Consider the following 16,772-nt stretch of genomic DNA (forward strand, 5'->3'; position numbering starts at 1 on the left):
TTCTCTCTCAGTTCCTCTTTGCCAGTTTTTTTGAAAGTCCTTTATATCAAACCCCAAATCTCGGAGAAGCTCTGTCTCGATAATGTCCATTTTTCTTACGGCCAGACCTCTATATTTAAAAGTGGAGCTCAAATCTTGTTTCTTAATCCTTTTGAGTCTAAATGTCCCAAAAGCTCCAACTTCCATCTTGATCAAATTTGTAATCCAAAGGTCTTCAGATCTCCTCATAAGGAGATCTCTCCATTCTTCATTCTCCAATTCAAACCAAATTTTCATCATCTAGTTCTTATTTTCTTTGATGTCCTTCCTAACAGGCCTCTGGCCTTCCTTCATCTTCTGCAACACTGTAACTCCTCCTTCCTTTCCCACCAGGTCATCATGTATCTCTTGTTCCACTTTCTCAAATTTGTCAAATTTCTTTTCCTGCTCAGCTGCAAAGACTTTTATTTCCGCTACAAGGACTTTTTGTTCAGCAACAAAGACTTGAGTCAAGTCCCTTCCAATTTCAGTAGATTTATTTACTGTTTCATTCAGTGTGGTTACCCTTGCAGCCAAAATATCACTTTGTTCTTGAAGCTTTCCCAGGAGATAAAAAGTCCTTTCAGCTCAATGAGTATTTTTCCACTTGCAGCCATTCTTGCAGTGTCCCAGAACCCCCTCTAGAGGGATTATGGTTACTTACTATCCTTCCAGTTCCAATCCAAAAATCAAAATAACTTGTTCTTCTTTGTTTTCAACAATTTGTATCCAAATTGTAACAAATCTAACCAGCAAAGGCACCAAAAACAAAGTTTCTTTTTATTCCCCAACTTTGACAGCTAATTTGACAGCTGACAAAGTCCTCTGTATCTTTTCAACAGGCTCTCTCGCAGATCACTCCCGGGTCCCGGGGGGTTACACTTCAGCTCTCCAAATCAACTCTTATCCTCCAGCAAAATTATTTGTACTGTCCAATCGTGAAATTAATAACTTTTGTCCAATAAAGAAGAAGATATTCTCTCAACCTTAGTTATCTAGTCCTTGCTTTAAATTGTTTACAAGGCGGGGAGACGGACTTCCTTTTTGCGCCTTCCCCGATCGTGCCAAATTCAGAAAGAAAATTTCCCCTTTAAGTCCAATTTCCGTATTAAAAAGGTAAAGGTAAAGGTACCCCTGCCCGTACGGGCCAGTCTTGACAGACTCTGGGGTTGTGCGCCCATCTCACTTAAGAGGCCAGGGGCCAGCGCTGTCCGGAGACACTTCCGGGTCACGTGGCCAGCGTGACATCGCTGCTCTGGCGAGCCAGAGCCGCACACGGAAACGCCGTTTACCTTCCCGCTGGTAAGCGGTCCCTATTTATCTACTTGCACCCGGAGGTGCTTTCGAACTGCTAGGTTGGCAGGCGCTGGGACCGAGCAGCGGGAGCGCACCCCGCCGCAGGGATTCGAACCGCCGACCTTTCGATCGGCAAGTCCTAGGCGCTGAGGCTTTAACCCACAGCGCCACCTGTGTATTACTCACGGGTTATTGCTTTTAATCCGAATGTTCAAAGGAAAAAGTCAGCGCTCTCCGTCCATGGCATGCGGCTTCACTTAGCAGGGGAAGCAGAGGACTCTCAGCACCACGCCGCTCCCCGTCCCCCGTTCCGTAGCCTTTAAAAAGACTCCTTCGCGGGTCGGGGGGCGCAAATGGTGCCCACCGAGTCACCAAGTCCACAGGCTTCCGCGCCTGTGGTTTTTTAGGGTCCCCGCGTCCACAAGCTAATTATTAGTCACTTGCACTTGGCTTGTAGCTGACTTTAAATCACGTTCTTTATTTTTGCTTGTAAACCTTTTAGGCTTGTGTTATTAAAGATCTCTAAACCATCATATATACTACCAAGAGGATATCTTAGTGGTTTCAAAGCATTGATTGGACTCTCCCATCTTATTTTGTTATGCCTAGGTCTGATACATCACGAGTTAGAATTTTCCAATGTTGAGTTGATGCCGAGAAATAATTATTGATCTGTTGGACCTAACTGAAGAAACTAGTTGCTTCCTCTATGTGTTTTCCAGAAATATCTCCAAACAAGTTGGAATCCTCCCGGAATGTGAAACCTGCCACCAGCAATAGAATCCAATAATGGAGCACAAGAATGTGAGAAAATTACCGGTATCTTTAAACAGAGGCTTGGCTGCCTTTGGTGACAAGTTTCATATTCTAGGAGGATTTCAGCTTGTTTGTGGTAGTTTAGCCCATATAATCTCCCAAAGAAATTGGAAAGCAATAATGACATTAATTAGACCGGGATGAAATATTGAATCTTATCAGTCTATTCACATTCATAATATAATGCATTTTTGCATGTTATTTCCACTGCCGTTTAATGCACACTTTTCTCATAATAGCTGCATGTTTTGTTTTAGTTGAAGAACCACATAGCAGAATTCAGAGAAGGGAGGATTTTGAAGGATAGATGCATTTTGGTTCATGTATCGATCTCAGAGGTGTGAATTAAAATATTTTCTCTTTAAAATTCAAACAAAAATGAATTTCTTCCCCATTTTCATTAACCATGTAATCTCGGTTGCACTGAGGGGTATTTGAAGAATTCGATCTTTGTGAATTGCAATGCATTCCAAATCTGTTATTGAGAGGGAAATATGATCCAGCTATAAATATTATTATTCAACCACTGTGGTTGAAAAGCAATATACTAGATATACCCGGAAACTACAACTAATCCAGAACGCGGCAGCCAGACTGGTGACTGGGAGCGGCCGCCGAGACCATATAACACCAGTCTTGAAAGACCTATATTGGCTCCCAGTAAGTTTCCGAGCACAATTCAAAGTGTTGGTGCTGACCTTTAAAGCCCTAAACGGCCTCGGTCCAGTATATCTGAAGGAGCGTCTCCACCCCCATGGTTCTACCCGGACACTGAGGTCCAGCTCCAAGGGCCTTCTGGCGGTTCCCTCACTGCGAGAAGACAAGTTACAGGAAACCAGGCAGAGGGCCTTCTCGGTAGTGGCGCCTTCCCTGTGGAACGCCCTCCCACCAGATGTCAAAGAGAACAACAACTACCAGATTTTTAGAAGACATCTGAAGGCAGCCCTGTTTAGGGAAGCTTTTAATGTTTGATGTATTATAGTATTTTAATGCTTTTTTGGAAGCCGGCCAGAGTGGCTGGGGAGCCAGATGGGCGTGGTATAAATAATAAATAATAAACAATAAATAATAAACAATAAACAATAAACAATAAACAATAAACAATAAATAATAAATAATAAATAATAAATAATAAATAATAAATAATAAATAATAAATAATAAATAATAAATAATAAATAATAAAATCATATTGAGATGCACACACACATTGCACAATAGTTCTGAAACAGCTCCATTGCAGTCAGGGCACTTAGGTTCCCTGGTTGTTTTAGATGGTAGTTCCAGATTTCCACACACAATGACCCTATGCCAGTTTTCCTTCCTGGCTTCTTCCTGGGTTCTGACTCTCCCATCCTTTTACCAAATGTCGCCAATTAGGGCTAGGACATTCATGCCTTTGCAAATTGCACTGAATATCTGACACAGATAGATAGGGGTGGCGGTGTAAACAGGAAAGGTGGGGAAACACCCTTTTAAGAAGTTATCACTCCCAAAGCATCAGGGCTGAAAACAATTAAAAACAAAACAAAACAGGAAATTCCATGTCTCTAACATATTGCCCAGCCTTTCCCCCTACCACAAAACACCTTGAGAAGTTATAGGACAGGCTAGGTTTGCCATAAGGTATGAGTCAATATCTTCCTGCCATAAAACATTTTCTGAAATTTGAAGTACAGCCCAGCCTTGAAGAGAGAATGGGAAGGCTTGAAGGGAAACGGAAGAGAAAATCATGTATACAGTATATCTGGAGCAATTTGAATGAATGGATTAAATTTTAAAAACAGAGACTTTGTGGGAGTTTGGACCCACAAAGGATTGCTCCCGTTGTACCTACTTACCAAGGGTAGCCCCAATATTTTGATAATTGTGCTTGCAATCGTTATAGTGAGTTTATGGTGGTGTCCACACATTATATCCGGCAAGTATAGAGTCTGCATACCTGTGAACACAATGACCGCTCCCCGCATAAAACGGGGGGCGCCCTTTGTGTGGACGCGCACAGCCCCTAGATTTGGAATGGCTTCATCAACACAGGCTTGGCTTTGCCTTCCCCCAGGTGGGATACCTGGAGGTCTCCGCCTACCTCAGTCAGTTGTCCAATCCCACCTGAGGGAAGCGTTGCCAAGGAGACCAGGCCAGGTAGGGGAGGGATTACCTGCCCACACAATAGAGGGAGGATCTTACCTGGGAATCCTCACTTGGCTCCAGAGCTTCTCCCACCCTACCCACGCTCCGTTAAGTCTTATTTTGCAGGTTAACTTTTCTTCACAGGTATGCGGGCGCTGCTATGTCAAGGTCGCTGTTAAAGGGCCAGAAAGGAATTCCTCTGCATTGGCAGGTTTCGCCTTTCCCATAGCAAAACGTCACAACTTTGGTGGTATCAGGCCTTGGGCGGAATCCTTTAGTCTATCTTCCTCTTTGCAGCAGCGATACCAGGGTTCCCCGTTAAAGAGGTTTCTGAAGGGAGGCTTTGACCGTACGCCGAGAGGTCGTCGTTGCTCTCCCCTGTGGCGGCAGCATAACGGGGGCGGCTATCTCAGCTTCAACATATGTTCTCCAGAGCTGGCCCATCCCCCCCACACACACTGGATAACCCTGATGCACCCTAGGTCCCTGGCTGGGGACTGGGGAGGGAGAACGCCCAATGCCTGAGCCAAGGTCTACCCACATTTGAAATTTAATAAAGTTGTGGCCAATTTAATCCCATAGCATGTTGTCTTGAGTTGTTATTCCACGTGACGGGGGGGGGGCACCTGGGATCTGTGGGACTCCGACTGTCCAAGCAAATAGCTGAGGTACATACTCAAAGTTATTCAAATATAACATTCAATAAATGTGCAGATAATGTACCTGTGTACGCAGCAGATGAGCTGCATAAATCAATGAATATTCTTTCACACAAACAGATATGCATGTGTAGCTTGTACCTGTCAGCAGTGAACTTTGTTTGTCTTGCCAAAGTGGTGCATGCTCTAGTTATCTCCCGCTTGGACTACTGCAGTGTGTTCTACATGGGGCTACCTTTGAATGTGACCTGGGAACTACTGTACAACTAATCCAGAACGTGGTAGCTACACTGGTGACTGGGACTGACCGCTGAGACCATACAACCCTGGTCCTGAAAGACCTACATTGGCTCCCGGTACATTTCCAAGCACAATTCAAAGTGTTGGTGCTGACCTTTAAAGCCCTAAACGGCCTTGACCCAGTATACCTGAAGGAGCGTCTCCACCCCATCACTCAGCCCAGACACTGAGGTCCAGCGCCAAGAGCCTTCTGGTGGTTCCCTCACTGTGAGAAGTGAGGTTACAGGGAACCAGGCAGAGGGCCTTCTTGGTGGTGGCGCCCGCCCTGTGGAAGGCCCTACCATCAGATGTCAAGGAAATAAACAACTATATGACTTTTAGTAGACATCTGAAGGTATCCCTGTTTAGGGACATTTTAAATGTTTGATGTTTTATCGTGTTTTTACTATTCTGCTGGGAGCCACCAAGAGTGGCTGGGGAAACCCAGCCAGATGGGAGGGATATAAATAATAAATCATGATTATGTTCAGTGTAACCAGTGAAATAGGACCCATTTTATGATACCCTCAGCCCTCTCTCAAAATCCCAAATGTGCCCAATGGTCCAAAGAGGTTGGTAACTTCTGTTGTAGGACACTTGTATGTAAAAGCACACATATGCAGCTCTCTTGGTTTGGTCATGGTGCGGATAATGCCAAGTTTGCAAGTTCAGTCCCCATATGGGACAGCTGCATATTCCTGCATTGCAGAGAGTTAGATTAGATCAGGCATAGGCAAACTCCGGCCCTCCAGATGTTTGGGACTACAATTCCCATCATCCCTGAACACTGTTAGCTAGGGATGATGGGAATTGTAGTCCTAAACATCTGGAGGGCCGGAGTTTGCCTATGCCTGGATTAGGTATCCTCAGGTTCCCTTCCAACCCTATGATATGAACACAAACACACATAGTACAGCGCCTACCTTTTCATATGCTGCATCTGGTAAGATTTGTTTTGAACTGCTGTTACCATTTTGTAGGACAACTGTGTGTTTTCTATTATATCTTTAACAAAACGCCCCTTTTGCTTTTAAAATCAATGCAGGTGATTGATTTACAGCTGCCAGCAAAGACCTTCAACAATCCGTAAGCAGTTGTGAGGTGAAAATTCTGGCAGTGATCCGGTGTGAAAATAGGCATGTTACAAGTGTGATTTTCATCTGTGAAATTTCAGAAGGTATTATACAAAGTGTGGGAAATAGAACGCATAAGATCGAAAAGTATAATAATAATAATAATAATAATAATAATAATAATAATAATAATTTTTTATTTATACCCCGCCCTCCCCAGCCAATGCCGGGCTCAGAGCGGCTTACAAGCAATAATAAAAACAAGATGAATGATTACAACTTAAAAACAAAAATAAAATACAACATTAAAATAATGGAACATTAAAATATTAAAATATAGCCTCATCGCAAGTAGATCGAAAAGTATAGAGTATTGGCTGCAACAATGAAGCTTATGAAAATGGAACAAGTTGAGAAAAGGCCTATGGGAGTCATCTTGGTCACCCTACAACGATCCTAGAATGAAAAGCCTAACTTCATTCCTATCTCAATATTATATGCTGAGGGTAACAAACCTCACCCTGATCATTATGGCCAGGAATGGAATGAGAAGAGCATCATGAGAACATTTCAAAAGAACGAGAGCAATGAAGTGTATTTTTAATGCTCCTATCCACAAAGCAAGAGTCAAATAGAAAACTCACGTATGAGGGTCATGAATTGAAGAAAGATTGGATTAGAGACAAAGGAGGTAATGGAGACTTGAAAGATTTGTTGTAGAAGTTGGAAAGGAGTAAATTTACCCCGTGTTGGTTCCCTACAGAAAGCCCCTTCTGCCCAGAGGAGAAGCTAAAGAAGAACGAGAATTTTGGAGTGAGGAAACTGAGAAGAGAAACGGAAAGATTTAGACTAAGAAGAAAAATCCCAAAAGGAGCAGACTCATAGAACGGAACGAAGGAGGCAACAGTGGCATTCTCACCGACTTCCAGCCAGCCTAGCCTCCAGGGGTAGCTCATCCTGTTTTGCCACCTGAGGCGAAACAGGAACATGCTGCCTCCTGCCCCTGCACCACCATGATCCACCATCCCCTTCTGCCACTGCTGGAATGTTCCAGTTCTTGTCCAAACTCAATGAGAGCCAGGGCATTCTGCAAGGCATTGCCACTCACTGGAATGCCACCCTCTTGGAAGTAGTGCATCAGGCTGGGCACCACCTCTTGCACTTCTATTGCCTGAAGCGGTTGCCTCACCCCACCTCATGGTTGGGCAGGCTCGGCTAGCAGCTCAATACTGGTGTCTCCCCACTTGCACGGGTGTTATGTTCTAGGAACCCACACAGATTAGTGAAATGGGTGTAAGTGGGGAGTCCTCAGGCTCACGAACAGAACCTTCCCAGAGCCCAAAGAGGACATCATCTTCAGACTCCAGAGAGGGTATCCTTGTGAACTGGAGAGGCAGTGGGTTTTTCTTGGGGGAAAACTAAAAATCAATATTGTTTATTAACATATTGTTGGAGCTATCAGTTTGAAGGACCCATTATGGGACAAGAGGCCTGGCCACTTTGGCCTACTGACCTTGTTTCATAAATACTGCTTTGCAGGGCTTCTGCTGGTGCCAAGCCACAAATGGCTAACCATTCTTGCCTTTGGAAAGCTATCGGTCTGCCAAACTTCAGTCAGATCTTTACAATGAGTATTAATTATAATTGGTTCAAGACACCTCTGGGCCATAGTTTTGCAAAAAGAGAGATAATCCCCTCCTTTCTCTGCAAGTTCAAACTGGCAAGACAAAAAAAAATATTAATGTGCCCAGTTCTGAAAGGGCGTTTTCACAGGGAAGTGTTGTGCCAATTTATTTTCCTTCTCATTCTGCTTTAATCAGAATCTGGGATAGGGGGAGAAGCTTACACACACTTCTGAATTTTATGGGAGGAATTCAACGTGGTGCTATGGTGGAATTATCAGCACAAGAATTTCCACTTGCCAGAAGGAATGAATGCCCCTTTCCTCTCCCTGCACGCTGTTCTATTGGTTCTCCAGACATACACCTCAAGTCAGTTTGGGGAAATATGTGAAGGCCATGGGGGAAGAGTGGGGGTGGGAGGGAGCCTGGCTCTGCTATTGGAAGTCGTTGTGCTGGCTTCCACCATTATGACCCATTAGTTGAATTTGGCCCTAAGGATTAACATCCTCTGTATCCATTTCAGACCACTGGGTGGTAAATTACCGTACTGAAATGTGTTTACTTTGTACATGCGAAGACCCTTCTGTTTCTCCACCTGCTTCACCTCACTGAGCATGCACAGAAATTACAAAGTGAAGCTTTTGGAATTGTACACCCACAGAAAATGTAGTGTTGTGCAATTGCCACCATCTGTCCACATGTCTAATTCCTGCAGCACCTGTGCATGGTGGGATGACAGCACCTGAAATTTTGTTTTCATAGTGCAACAGGGCTTGTGCTCCTTAAAAAAAGCTGACATACATCTAAGATCTGTTGTACAGATCTGCTGCACAGTAACTCTCACAGATCTTCACTTGAGAGTTGTATTCAAATTAGTGCAAGTACCCTGTTCTGTCAGCACAAGGATTTCTGCTTGCACAATGGAACTAACCCACCTTCCCCAATGAGCTCCCTAAATCTCTTCTCAGGGTTCTCCCAAGCTTCCAGAGTAGATGTGGGGAGGGTGTGGGGCAGGTGTGGGGCGGGAGAAGAAAAGAGGGCAAGTTCTGTTGTAGAAATGGAAATCCTTGCACTGATAGGATGTGCTAGTTGGATACTGCCGTTATTGTTGTAGTTGTTGTTATTGTTGTTATGTCACAGTAGAAAAGGCAATAAAATTGTAAACTGGTAAGATTGGTTTTTCAGTTGTGTGGGAGACCTGGCTTGCTAGTAAGATTTTTTAAAAGAAGCTTTGGTAACTGTGAGGGTTTGCATACTTTTCCAATGCAATGAACAAAGGTTAGGGCAGCAGTACTGAAATCTGATAGGTTTGGCTTTTCAGTCTTGCAGGAGACCTGCACTCTCTCTCTCTCTCTATATATATATATATCATGGGTAGGCAAAGGCCCAAGGGCCAGATCCGGCCCAATCGCCTTCTAAATCCGGCCCACAGATGGTCTGGGAATCAGCGGGTTTTACATAAGTAGAATGTGTCCTTTTATTTCAAATGCATCTCTGGGTTATTTGTGGGGCATAGGAATTCATTCTTTTTCTTCTTCTTTTTTCAAAATATAGTCTGGCCCCCACAAGGTCTAAGGGGCAGAGGATCGGCCCCCTGCTGAAAAAGTTTGCTAACCCCTGCTCTATATGTATGGTAACTGAGGATCAAGCTGGATTGTGCCCTTCTGTAGACATCTCTTGATGCTCAAAACAATCAAATACTTATGTGGCTACTCTTTTGTCATTCCCCCTGCCATAACAAAGAAATCAAAGCTCTCTTATTGTCACCATGATGAAACTCCTCGATCACCGCTTGCAGCAGTATTTTCAGTGGCCCTTGGTCTAAAGTGAAAGCAAAAAAAAAGGCAACTTACTACGGCTGCCCGTGAAAATAAAACAGTGATGAACCAAACTGGGGCAGAGGAGGCATGCTAGGAAGCCACATTGCCAAGTAGCATCCAGGGGCGCCGACTTATAAAAAATATTGGGGGGGCCCATACCGGGGTCCTGCCCTGGGAAGTTTTCTAAGAGCCGCTCCCGGCCCGTTGCTGCTGCTGCCGCCCGCCTCGTGGCCCCCTCGCCAGCTGAGGGAGTGAGAGAGACCAAGAAGGAGAGAGATGCGTGGTGGGCAAGGCAAGTGCCCGCCGCGCCGCACCTCGCCTCCCACCGCCCCTCGTGCCGGCCGCCCCCTCCCCTCCCTTCCCCGCGCGCACGCGCTCGCTCGCTCGCCCTCCTCACCCCAGCACTTGGCCGTTCGCCCCAGGAACTCGCCGCTGTTGGGGTTGTAGATGAACCTCCGCCACTCGGCCATAGACTGGCTGAAGGGCTTCTTCTCCTCCTTGGCCATAGCGAGAGAGAGAGAGAGAGAGAGAGAGAGAGAGAGAGAGAGAGAGAGGCTGGAAAGAGAGAGGGAGCTCGGCGGTTCGCGGGCGGCGGTTTTTCCACTGCCGAAACAACAGCGGCTCCTCAGAACCGCTAAGTAACTCTCCCTCAGGCGCCCGGCAGGAGAGCAGAAGAGAGGAAAAGGAAAGAGGGGCTGGGCCAGTCGCACGCACCGAGCAAAACTACTCGCGCCGCCTCTTTTACTACAGTAATAATTATTTGTTTTAACTCATTACTGAATGTATTTTAAAAGGTAACTATCGTCAAACAAGGAAAATAAAAAATACCAACATAATTTTGTGATTTTACAAAGCATAATATAACTAATAATTTTCTTAAATTATTGGGGGGGCAGAGCCCCCCCAAACGAATTTTTGAGGGGGCTCGGGCCCCCTCAGGCCCCATGGAGTCGGTGCCTATGGTAGCATCACATAAAGGTAAAGATAAAGGTACCCCTGACCGTTAGCTCCAGTCGTGGCAGACTCTGGGGTTGCGGCGCTCATCTCACTTTATTGGCCGAGGGAGCCAGCATACAGCTTCCGGGTCATGTTGCCAGCATGACTAAGCCACTTCTGGCGAACCAGAGCAGCGCACGGAAACGCTGTTTACCGGAGCGGTACCTATTTATCTACTTGCACTTTGTGCTTTCGAACTTCTAGGTTGGCAGGAGCAGGGACCGAGCAACAGGAGCTCACTCCGTTGTGGGGATTTGAATCGCCAACCTTACTGATGAGTTTTGCTTTGAACCAGATTTGAAACAGCCAATTTTTGTGACCATACTGGTCATTACTATACTTTCTTCCCACTTTAGGGGAAACTCATGTAATTCTTGGCCTGGGTGGGAGGCATTGGGATATGTTCAATTCCAGCAGGATGTTGTGATGATACACAAAAACAAATGCCTAAAACACTGCAAATATGAAATAAATGGCTGGAATGGCAGTGCCCAGAGGAATAAGCAGTGCAAATAATATTTGTCCTGTGTCATAAGAATTTACCAAACTAATTTGGAACATCCCAAACTGAGGCCAGTCCAACTGAGGAACCAGTTCACACTCCTCCTCAGCAATATGCCTAATAGTTGTTTTCCTCTTAAATATTTCCTAGCCACTTCATAAGTGTTGGCAGACATTTCCCCTTAAATACCACAGCAGTGAAGTGAATGTAAACAGATAATTACATATACTTCTTATACTACAAAGGGCTAGACGGAACGAGATTAGCTTTTCCAACAAAGTGTAGCTCTGGTTGGGCCTAGAATCATAGAATCATAGAATCATAGAGTTGGAAGAGACCACAAGGGCCATCGAGTCCAACCCCCTGCCAAGCAGGAAACACCATCAGAGCACTCCTGACATATGGTTGTCAAGCCTCTGCTTAAAGACCTCCAAAGAAGGAGACTCCACCACACTCCTTGGCAGCAAATTCCACTGTCGAACAGCTCTTACTGTCAGGAAGCTCTTCCTAATGTTTAGGTGGAATCTTCTTTCTTGTAGTTTGGATCCATTGCTCCGTGTCCGCTTCTCTGGAGCAGAAGAAAACAACCTTTCTCCCTCCTCTATGTGACATCCTTTTATATATTTGAACATGGCTATCATATCACCCCTTAACCTCCTCTTCTCCAGGCTAAACATGCCCAGCTCCCTTAGCCATTCCTCATAAGGCATCGTTTCCAGGGCTTTGACCATTTTGGTTGCCCTCCTCTGGACACGTTCCAGTTTGTCAGTGTCCTTCTTGAACTGTGGTGCCCAGAACTGGACACAGTACTCCAGGTGAGGTCTGACCAGAGCAGAATACAGTGGCACTATTACTTCCCTTGATCTAGATGCTATACTCCTATTGATGCAGCCCAGAATTGCATTGGCTTTTTTAGCTGCCTACCCTTCATGTAATTGACTGGCCCCCTTAATAATCTTCAAGCATTTAACAGACCCTCCAAGTGTCTCTATCTGCCATGGACAATGCTGGATTTACAGAAGCTGTCCTGGTTTCTGTTTTAATCCCAGAATGTCCCCCTTTCCCCTATTTTCATCTGAGAAATGTTGGAGGGTATGGAATAGGATTTCCCCAGGGCTTTTTTTTTCATCTGGAACTCACAGAAACTCAATTCTGGCCCCTCTCAGGTGGGTGCCATTATAAGAGAACAAGAGTTCTTGGTGCTTTCCAGCACTTCTTTTTCTAGAAAAATAGTACTGGGTGTTCCTACTTTCATTAAATAAATGTTGGAGGATATGACTTAATTGCTTATGGTCACAAACTCAGTGCAGAGTTAGACCCACTTAAACCACCTAATTTCAACAGGAAGAGATGTGGGCATAGACGTGCACTAGATTGTGGCCGCTGAAATCACATGCATGAGATGGAAATGGCATCTTCATCCAGAAAAACAAGCACCTTCTAATTGTGGCAAGTGCACCACATAAGCCAAAGTATTACATAGTGCTGTGGCGGGCTACACTACAATATGTACCCTTGGTTTGCCTTTGCATTTTGCTATGTGCATTTTATATCTATATATCTATATCTAATCTATATTTCTCATATTACTATTTTTAAAAATGCCTTTTGACACTTTAATTGAGCCCAAAATGCATCACAATATTTGGAAAAGTGCAAAATCTGCACATTAGTCCAAGAGGTGCGACTCAGGCCAGTTTATACTGGCATTTGAATTCCCCAAGCAGCCCTAGTGTAAGTTGGCTTGAATGAATTATGAATTAATTAATTTATTACGGTCATAGACCAGAAAAAACAACGATAGTTTACAAGGGGAGTAATGGTGTCAATTAAAAATTGTAAAATTATACATAAAAGCAATACACATATGCACACACACACACACACACACACGCACACACGCACACACGCACACACGCACTACAATATATGTATAGACTTAAAAAATGAGGGGGCTTGTCCAGGGGTCAAGTCTTTTACTTTTTTACAGCTAAAGCCCTCCGCTTGATCGCAGCCGCAGAAAATTTGGCCACTTTCAGTGTTACTTCTGGGTTTTTATCTCCTAGTAGGATTTTCAGCTGCTGAGATTCAGATCGACCTGGAAATTTCTGAACGATAGGGGAAATAAACAGTGACCTGATATCCCCGTAGAGGTCGCAGTGTAGCAACACATGTGAAACCGTTTCCACCTCTTTCAGACCACATGGGCAGACTCGTTCAGCATAGGGTTTGCCCACGTATCTGCCCTTTAGTAAGGCAGATGGCAGTACATCAAATCTGGTAAGGGTAAACGCCCGCCTGTATTTTGCGATTTGTAAATCCAGCAAATATGGTGTTAGATTGAACCCTTTTCCATAATCTTGGATGGCTGGATATTTATCTATCTTGCTCATATGGTCCTGAAGCTCTACATCTCCTATTCGCTGGCTCACCATCCTTTTAGCCTTTTCAAAACCTGAGGCTATAAGTTCTTGTGGGGAAAGCCCTAGTGTAAGTTGGCTTGTTAGTACCAGTGCTCCCCCCCCCCTTAAAAATGTTTAGGGGTACTCTCATTTTCCTACTCATAATGAAATACTGCCCCTCAATGAAGCCAAACTTAGATTCACAAAATGTTTAGGGGTATGCATAACCCTCCATTCCCCCCCCGGGGGGGGAGCACTGGTTAGTATCCATACCCTTGCATGGAATGATTCTTTACTTTTCACTTTGCTGCATTTAAAATGAACTCACAACCGCCTTGTTTTAACTACAAGACAAAAGGAGATAGAAGGCCCTTGTGATTATCTCTTAGCATTCAAACAGCCTGAAAAGGAATGAACTGGAAATACTAAATCACTCCTTAATCAGTGTATAGTTTTACCACATGTTTCTTTTGATTCACTCGGGATTTGGGTGATAATTGAGAAAACATCCTGGCATGTTCTACTCTTGGACGGTTGCTCTTGTGTGATCTTTCAGTCAACCTTCCAAAACTCTCTTTTTCCATTTAAGACTGAGGAAGCCTCTCCACCCTCACTGTGTGTGCATCTAGATGGTTGCAAAGTGAGTAATTTTTGCTTTGAGTTGTTTTTTTTTTCTTTTTCAACTATAAGTGCCTGTGCATGTGCGCTCACCTCACAAACAAAACTACAAAAGGCAGGCGGGAAGGAGGAAGGGAGGGGGAGAGAGAAAGCCAACAGGTTGATCTGGATTACATCAACAGTCACACCCTCCTTACTTTATGAACATAGCAGAACAGGTGTTTGTAATTCATTAGCTAAACTGAGCTCAGCGCAGACAGGAATTGAAATCTGCTCTGCTCCCTGGTGTGCTTCTTCTCTTTCTCCGTAGTACCTACTGCTTCATCCGGCCTCCTTGTAGCCGCAATGACTAGCCACTCGAGGGACTTCCGGAGCCGTAGCAACAGCAGCTCTTTCGCTTCGCCAGGAGGCTCTTTTAGCATGCGGAGAGAGCGTTCTTGCTCCCCTTCTTCAAGGTATGGGGCCTGCAGCAGCCCCACCATGGGGGTGAGCACCAGCAGGAACAACTTCAGCTCTTCGAGCCTCACCGGACACAGCCGCTGCTCTTACCCAAAGGTTTCGGTCAACAAGCGGCTTCTGACACCGCTACACCTGGATATAGATCCCTCCTTGCAGGAGATAAAGACCAAGGAGAAAGATGAGATCAGGACACTCAATAACCAATTCGCCGCCTTAATTGGAAAGGTAAGATTGTATACTATTATTTGAATGGGAAGGTAAGATGACGCCTCTCTTTGTATTGACCAGTGTGCAAGACAGTGAGAGAGAGCTGCTTTAGGTGGTTGATTCAGGTGGCTGCTTCAGGTGGCAGCTTTAGGGTACCATTGTAGGGTGGCAAGTTATCACCTGTGTATGTTGCTGTAATTTCAGGCCACTGCTTCAGGTACCAGGACAGCTCTCTGGCGCAGTCCAAAGACTATCAGTATCTAATGCCACACAATATAACTTCCAAGATTTTATTTCTAGTCTTACTAGTCCAAAGCCAACAGCAGTTGTGAAGTACTGTTGTCAGTCCTCAGATGTAACAGGTGGGGATAGCCTTGGTCTGTGTGTTTATGGGGGGTGGATGGTTGCCGTTTCCAGGTTTTTTAATAAATGGAATAAGAACAAATAGGTTCACCAGCTAAATGCGTATAGCTTCAAAGGAATATAATTAGGTTTGCAACAATGGCTGGGCATCAATAAGAGCCCTGCTGGTTCAGGCTGAAGGTCCATCTAGTCTAGCATCTGTTCTCACAGCAGCCAATCAGAGGCCTGTGGGAGACCCAAAAGCAGAACATGAGTGCAACAGTACCATGCCTTCTTGTGATCCCTGGCAACTGGTATTCAGAGGCAAACTGCCTCTGATAGTGGAGGTACAACATAGCCAACATAAGTAGCCACTGATAGCCTTTTTCTCCATGCCTTTGATTTCCTTGTATTCCTCATCCAAAGCTGTCAAAGTTGGTGGCCTTTGACGCATCATGTAGCAGTGGATTATAGACTCTGTGCAAAAGTACTTCCTTTTCCTGTGCTCCCACCATTGACCTTCACCAGATCCCATGCTTCTAATGTTATGAGAGAGGGGTGATAGACTTCTCTCTATCCACTTCCTTCATAGCATGCATAATTTTTATGATAATGTGCCCCTTTTCTTGCCTTTTCCCTGCCCCGCCCCCCCAGAACTAAGGAATGCCCAATCATCATAACCTTTCCTCATAGGGGGGGTTGCTCCAGTCCCTCCAGAGCCTTAAAAGTGGCCCACAATTTTTTAAAGAGCTACATAGACACACCCACAGTGGGATGGTACAGAAGAGGAAGCATGGGGTGGGAGGGAATATTTGCAAACAGAACAAAAGGTCACAAACCTTCAGACACATGGGAGAGTGGCTATGTCACTCACTATTCACAAGCAAGATTGCAGGCATTATGTAATACGTGACCAGAGTCACATAAACATTTAAAGCACATTTATACCATGGCTTCCATCAAAGAATCCTGAGAGCTGTGTTTTCCCCTTTAAATATATGTTTTGGTTATGATTCATGTTGCATGGAGTAAAATTTCAGTCAGAGCGGAGATGAAATGTGATGCAACCACCATTTTCCTTAAAAGGAGATGACTAGGTGTTATGTGACGAATGATAACAACTGTTTATTAGTGCATTCAAAATAGTCTCATGAAAGGCCCCCAGGGTGACAAAAATGCACTTCTGGGGATCTCTGTTGAGCAGCTTCCCGGGGAATTATGGGAATTGTAGTTTCAGGAGAATTCTGTTAAAGATCCTAACCATCCCATTCACAGAGCTGCAGCAACTACAAACTCTCCAACATGCAGCTATGCAACTATGGGTTCTTGGGGAAGGTAAAGTCCATTAAACAAGTTTTCAGTCAGCAGGATAGATTCAGCTTCATAGTTTGTACCTTGTCAGCTGCTCCATTAGCATCTGAACGATTGAAGAGAAGAGCAAAGAGGACTCAAAAGTTGCCATTCAGTCATCCCTTCCTACTCTCTAACTAGCCCTTCATCCCTCACTGTTGCCACTGGAAATAAAAGAGGCATG

General features: G+C 44.7%; 1 protein-coding gene and 1 long non-coding RNA gene across 2 annotated transcripts in view; one reads left to right on the plus strand and one right to left on the minus strand.

Annotated features, from left to right (window-relative positions):
• The window catches only part of LOC310840244, a 51,692-nt gene that overhangs the window by 31,942 nt on the left and 2,978 nt on the right, over positions 1 to 16,772 (minus strand). The window lies entirely within an intron of this gene.
• LOC310840132 (uncharacterized protein) overlaps positions 13,913 to 16,772 on the plus strand; it is a 50,952-nt gene continuing 48,092 nt past the window's right edge. The window contains exon 1 of the mRNA XM_083729330.1: positions 13,913 to 14,914. Coding sequence (XP_083585456.1) covers positions 14,576 to 14,914 — 339 coding nt within the window. The 5' untranslated portion in view covers positions 13,913 to 14,575. The remainder of the gene's footprint in view (positions 14,915 to 16,772) is intronic.

This window comes from Podarcis gaigeae (assembly GCF_964106915.1).
Source record: "Podarcis gaigeae genome assembly, chromosome: 2".
NCBI classification, from domain to species: Eukaryota; Metazoa; Chordata; class Lepidosauria; order Squamata; family Lacertidae; genus Podarcis; species Podarcis gaigeae.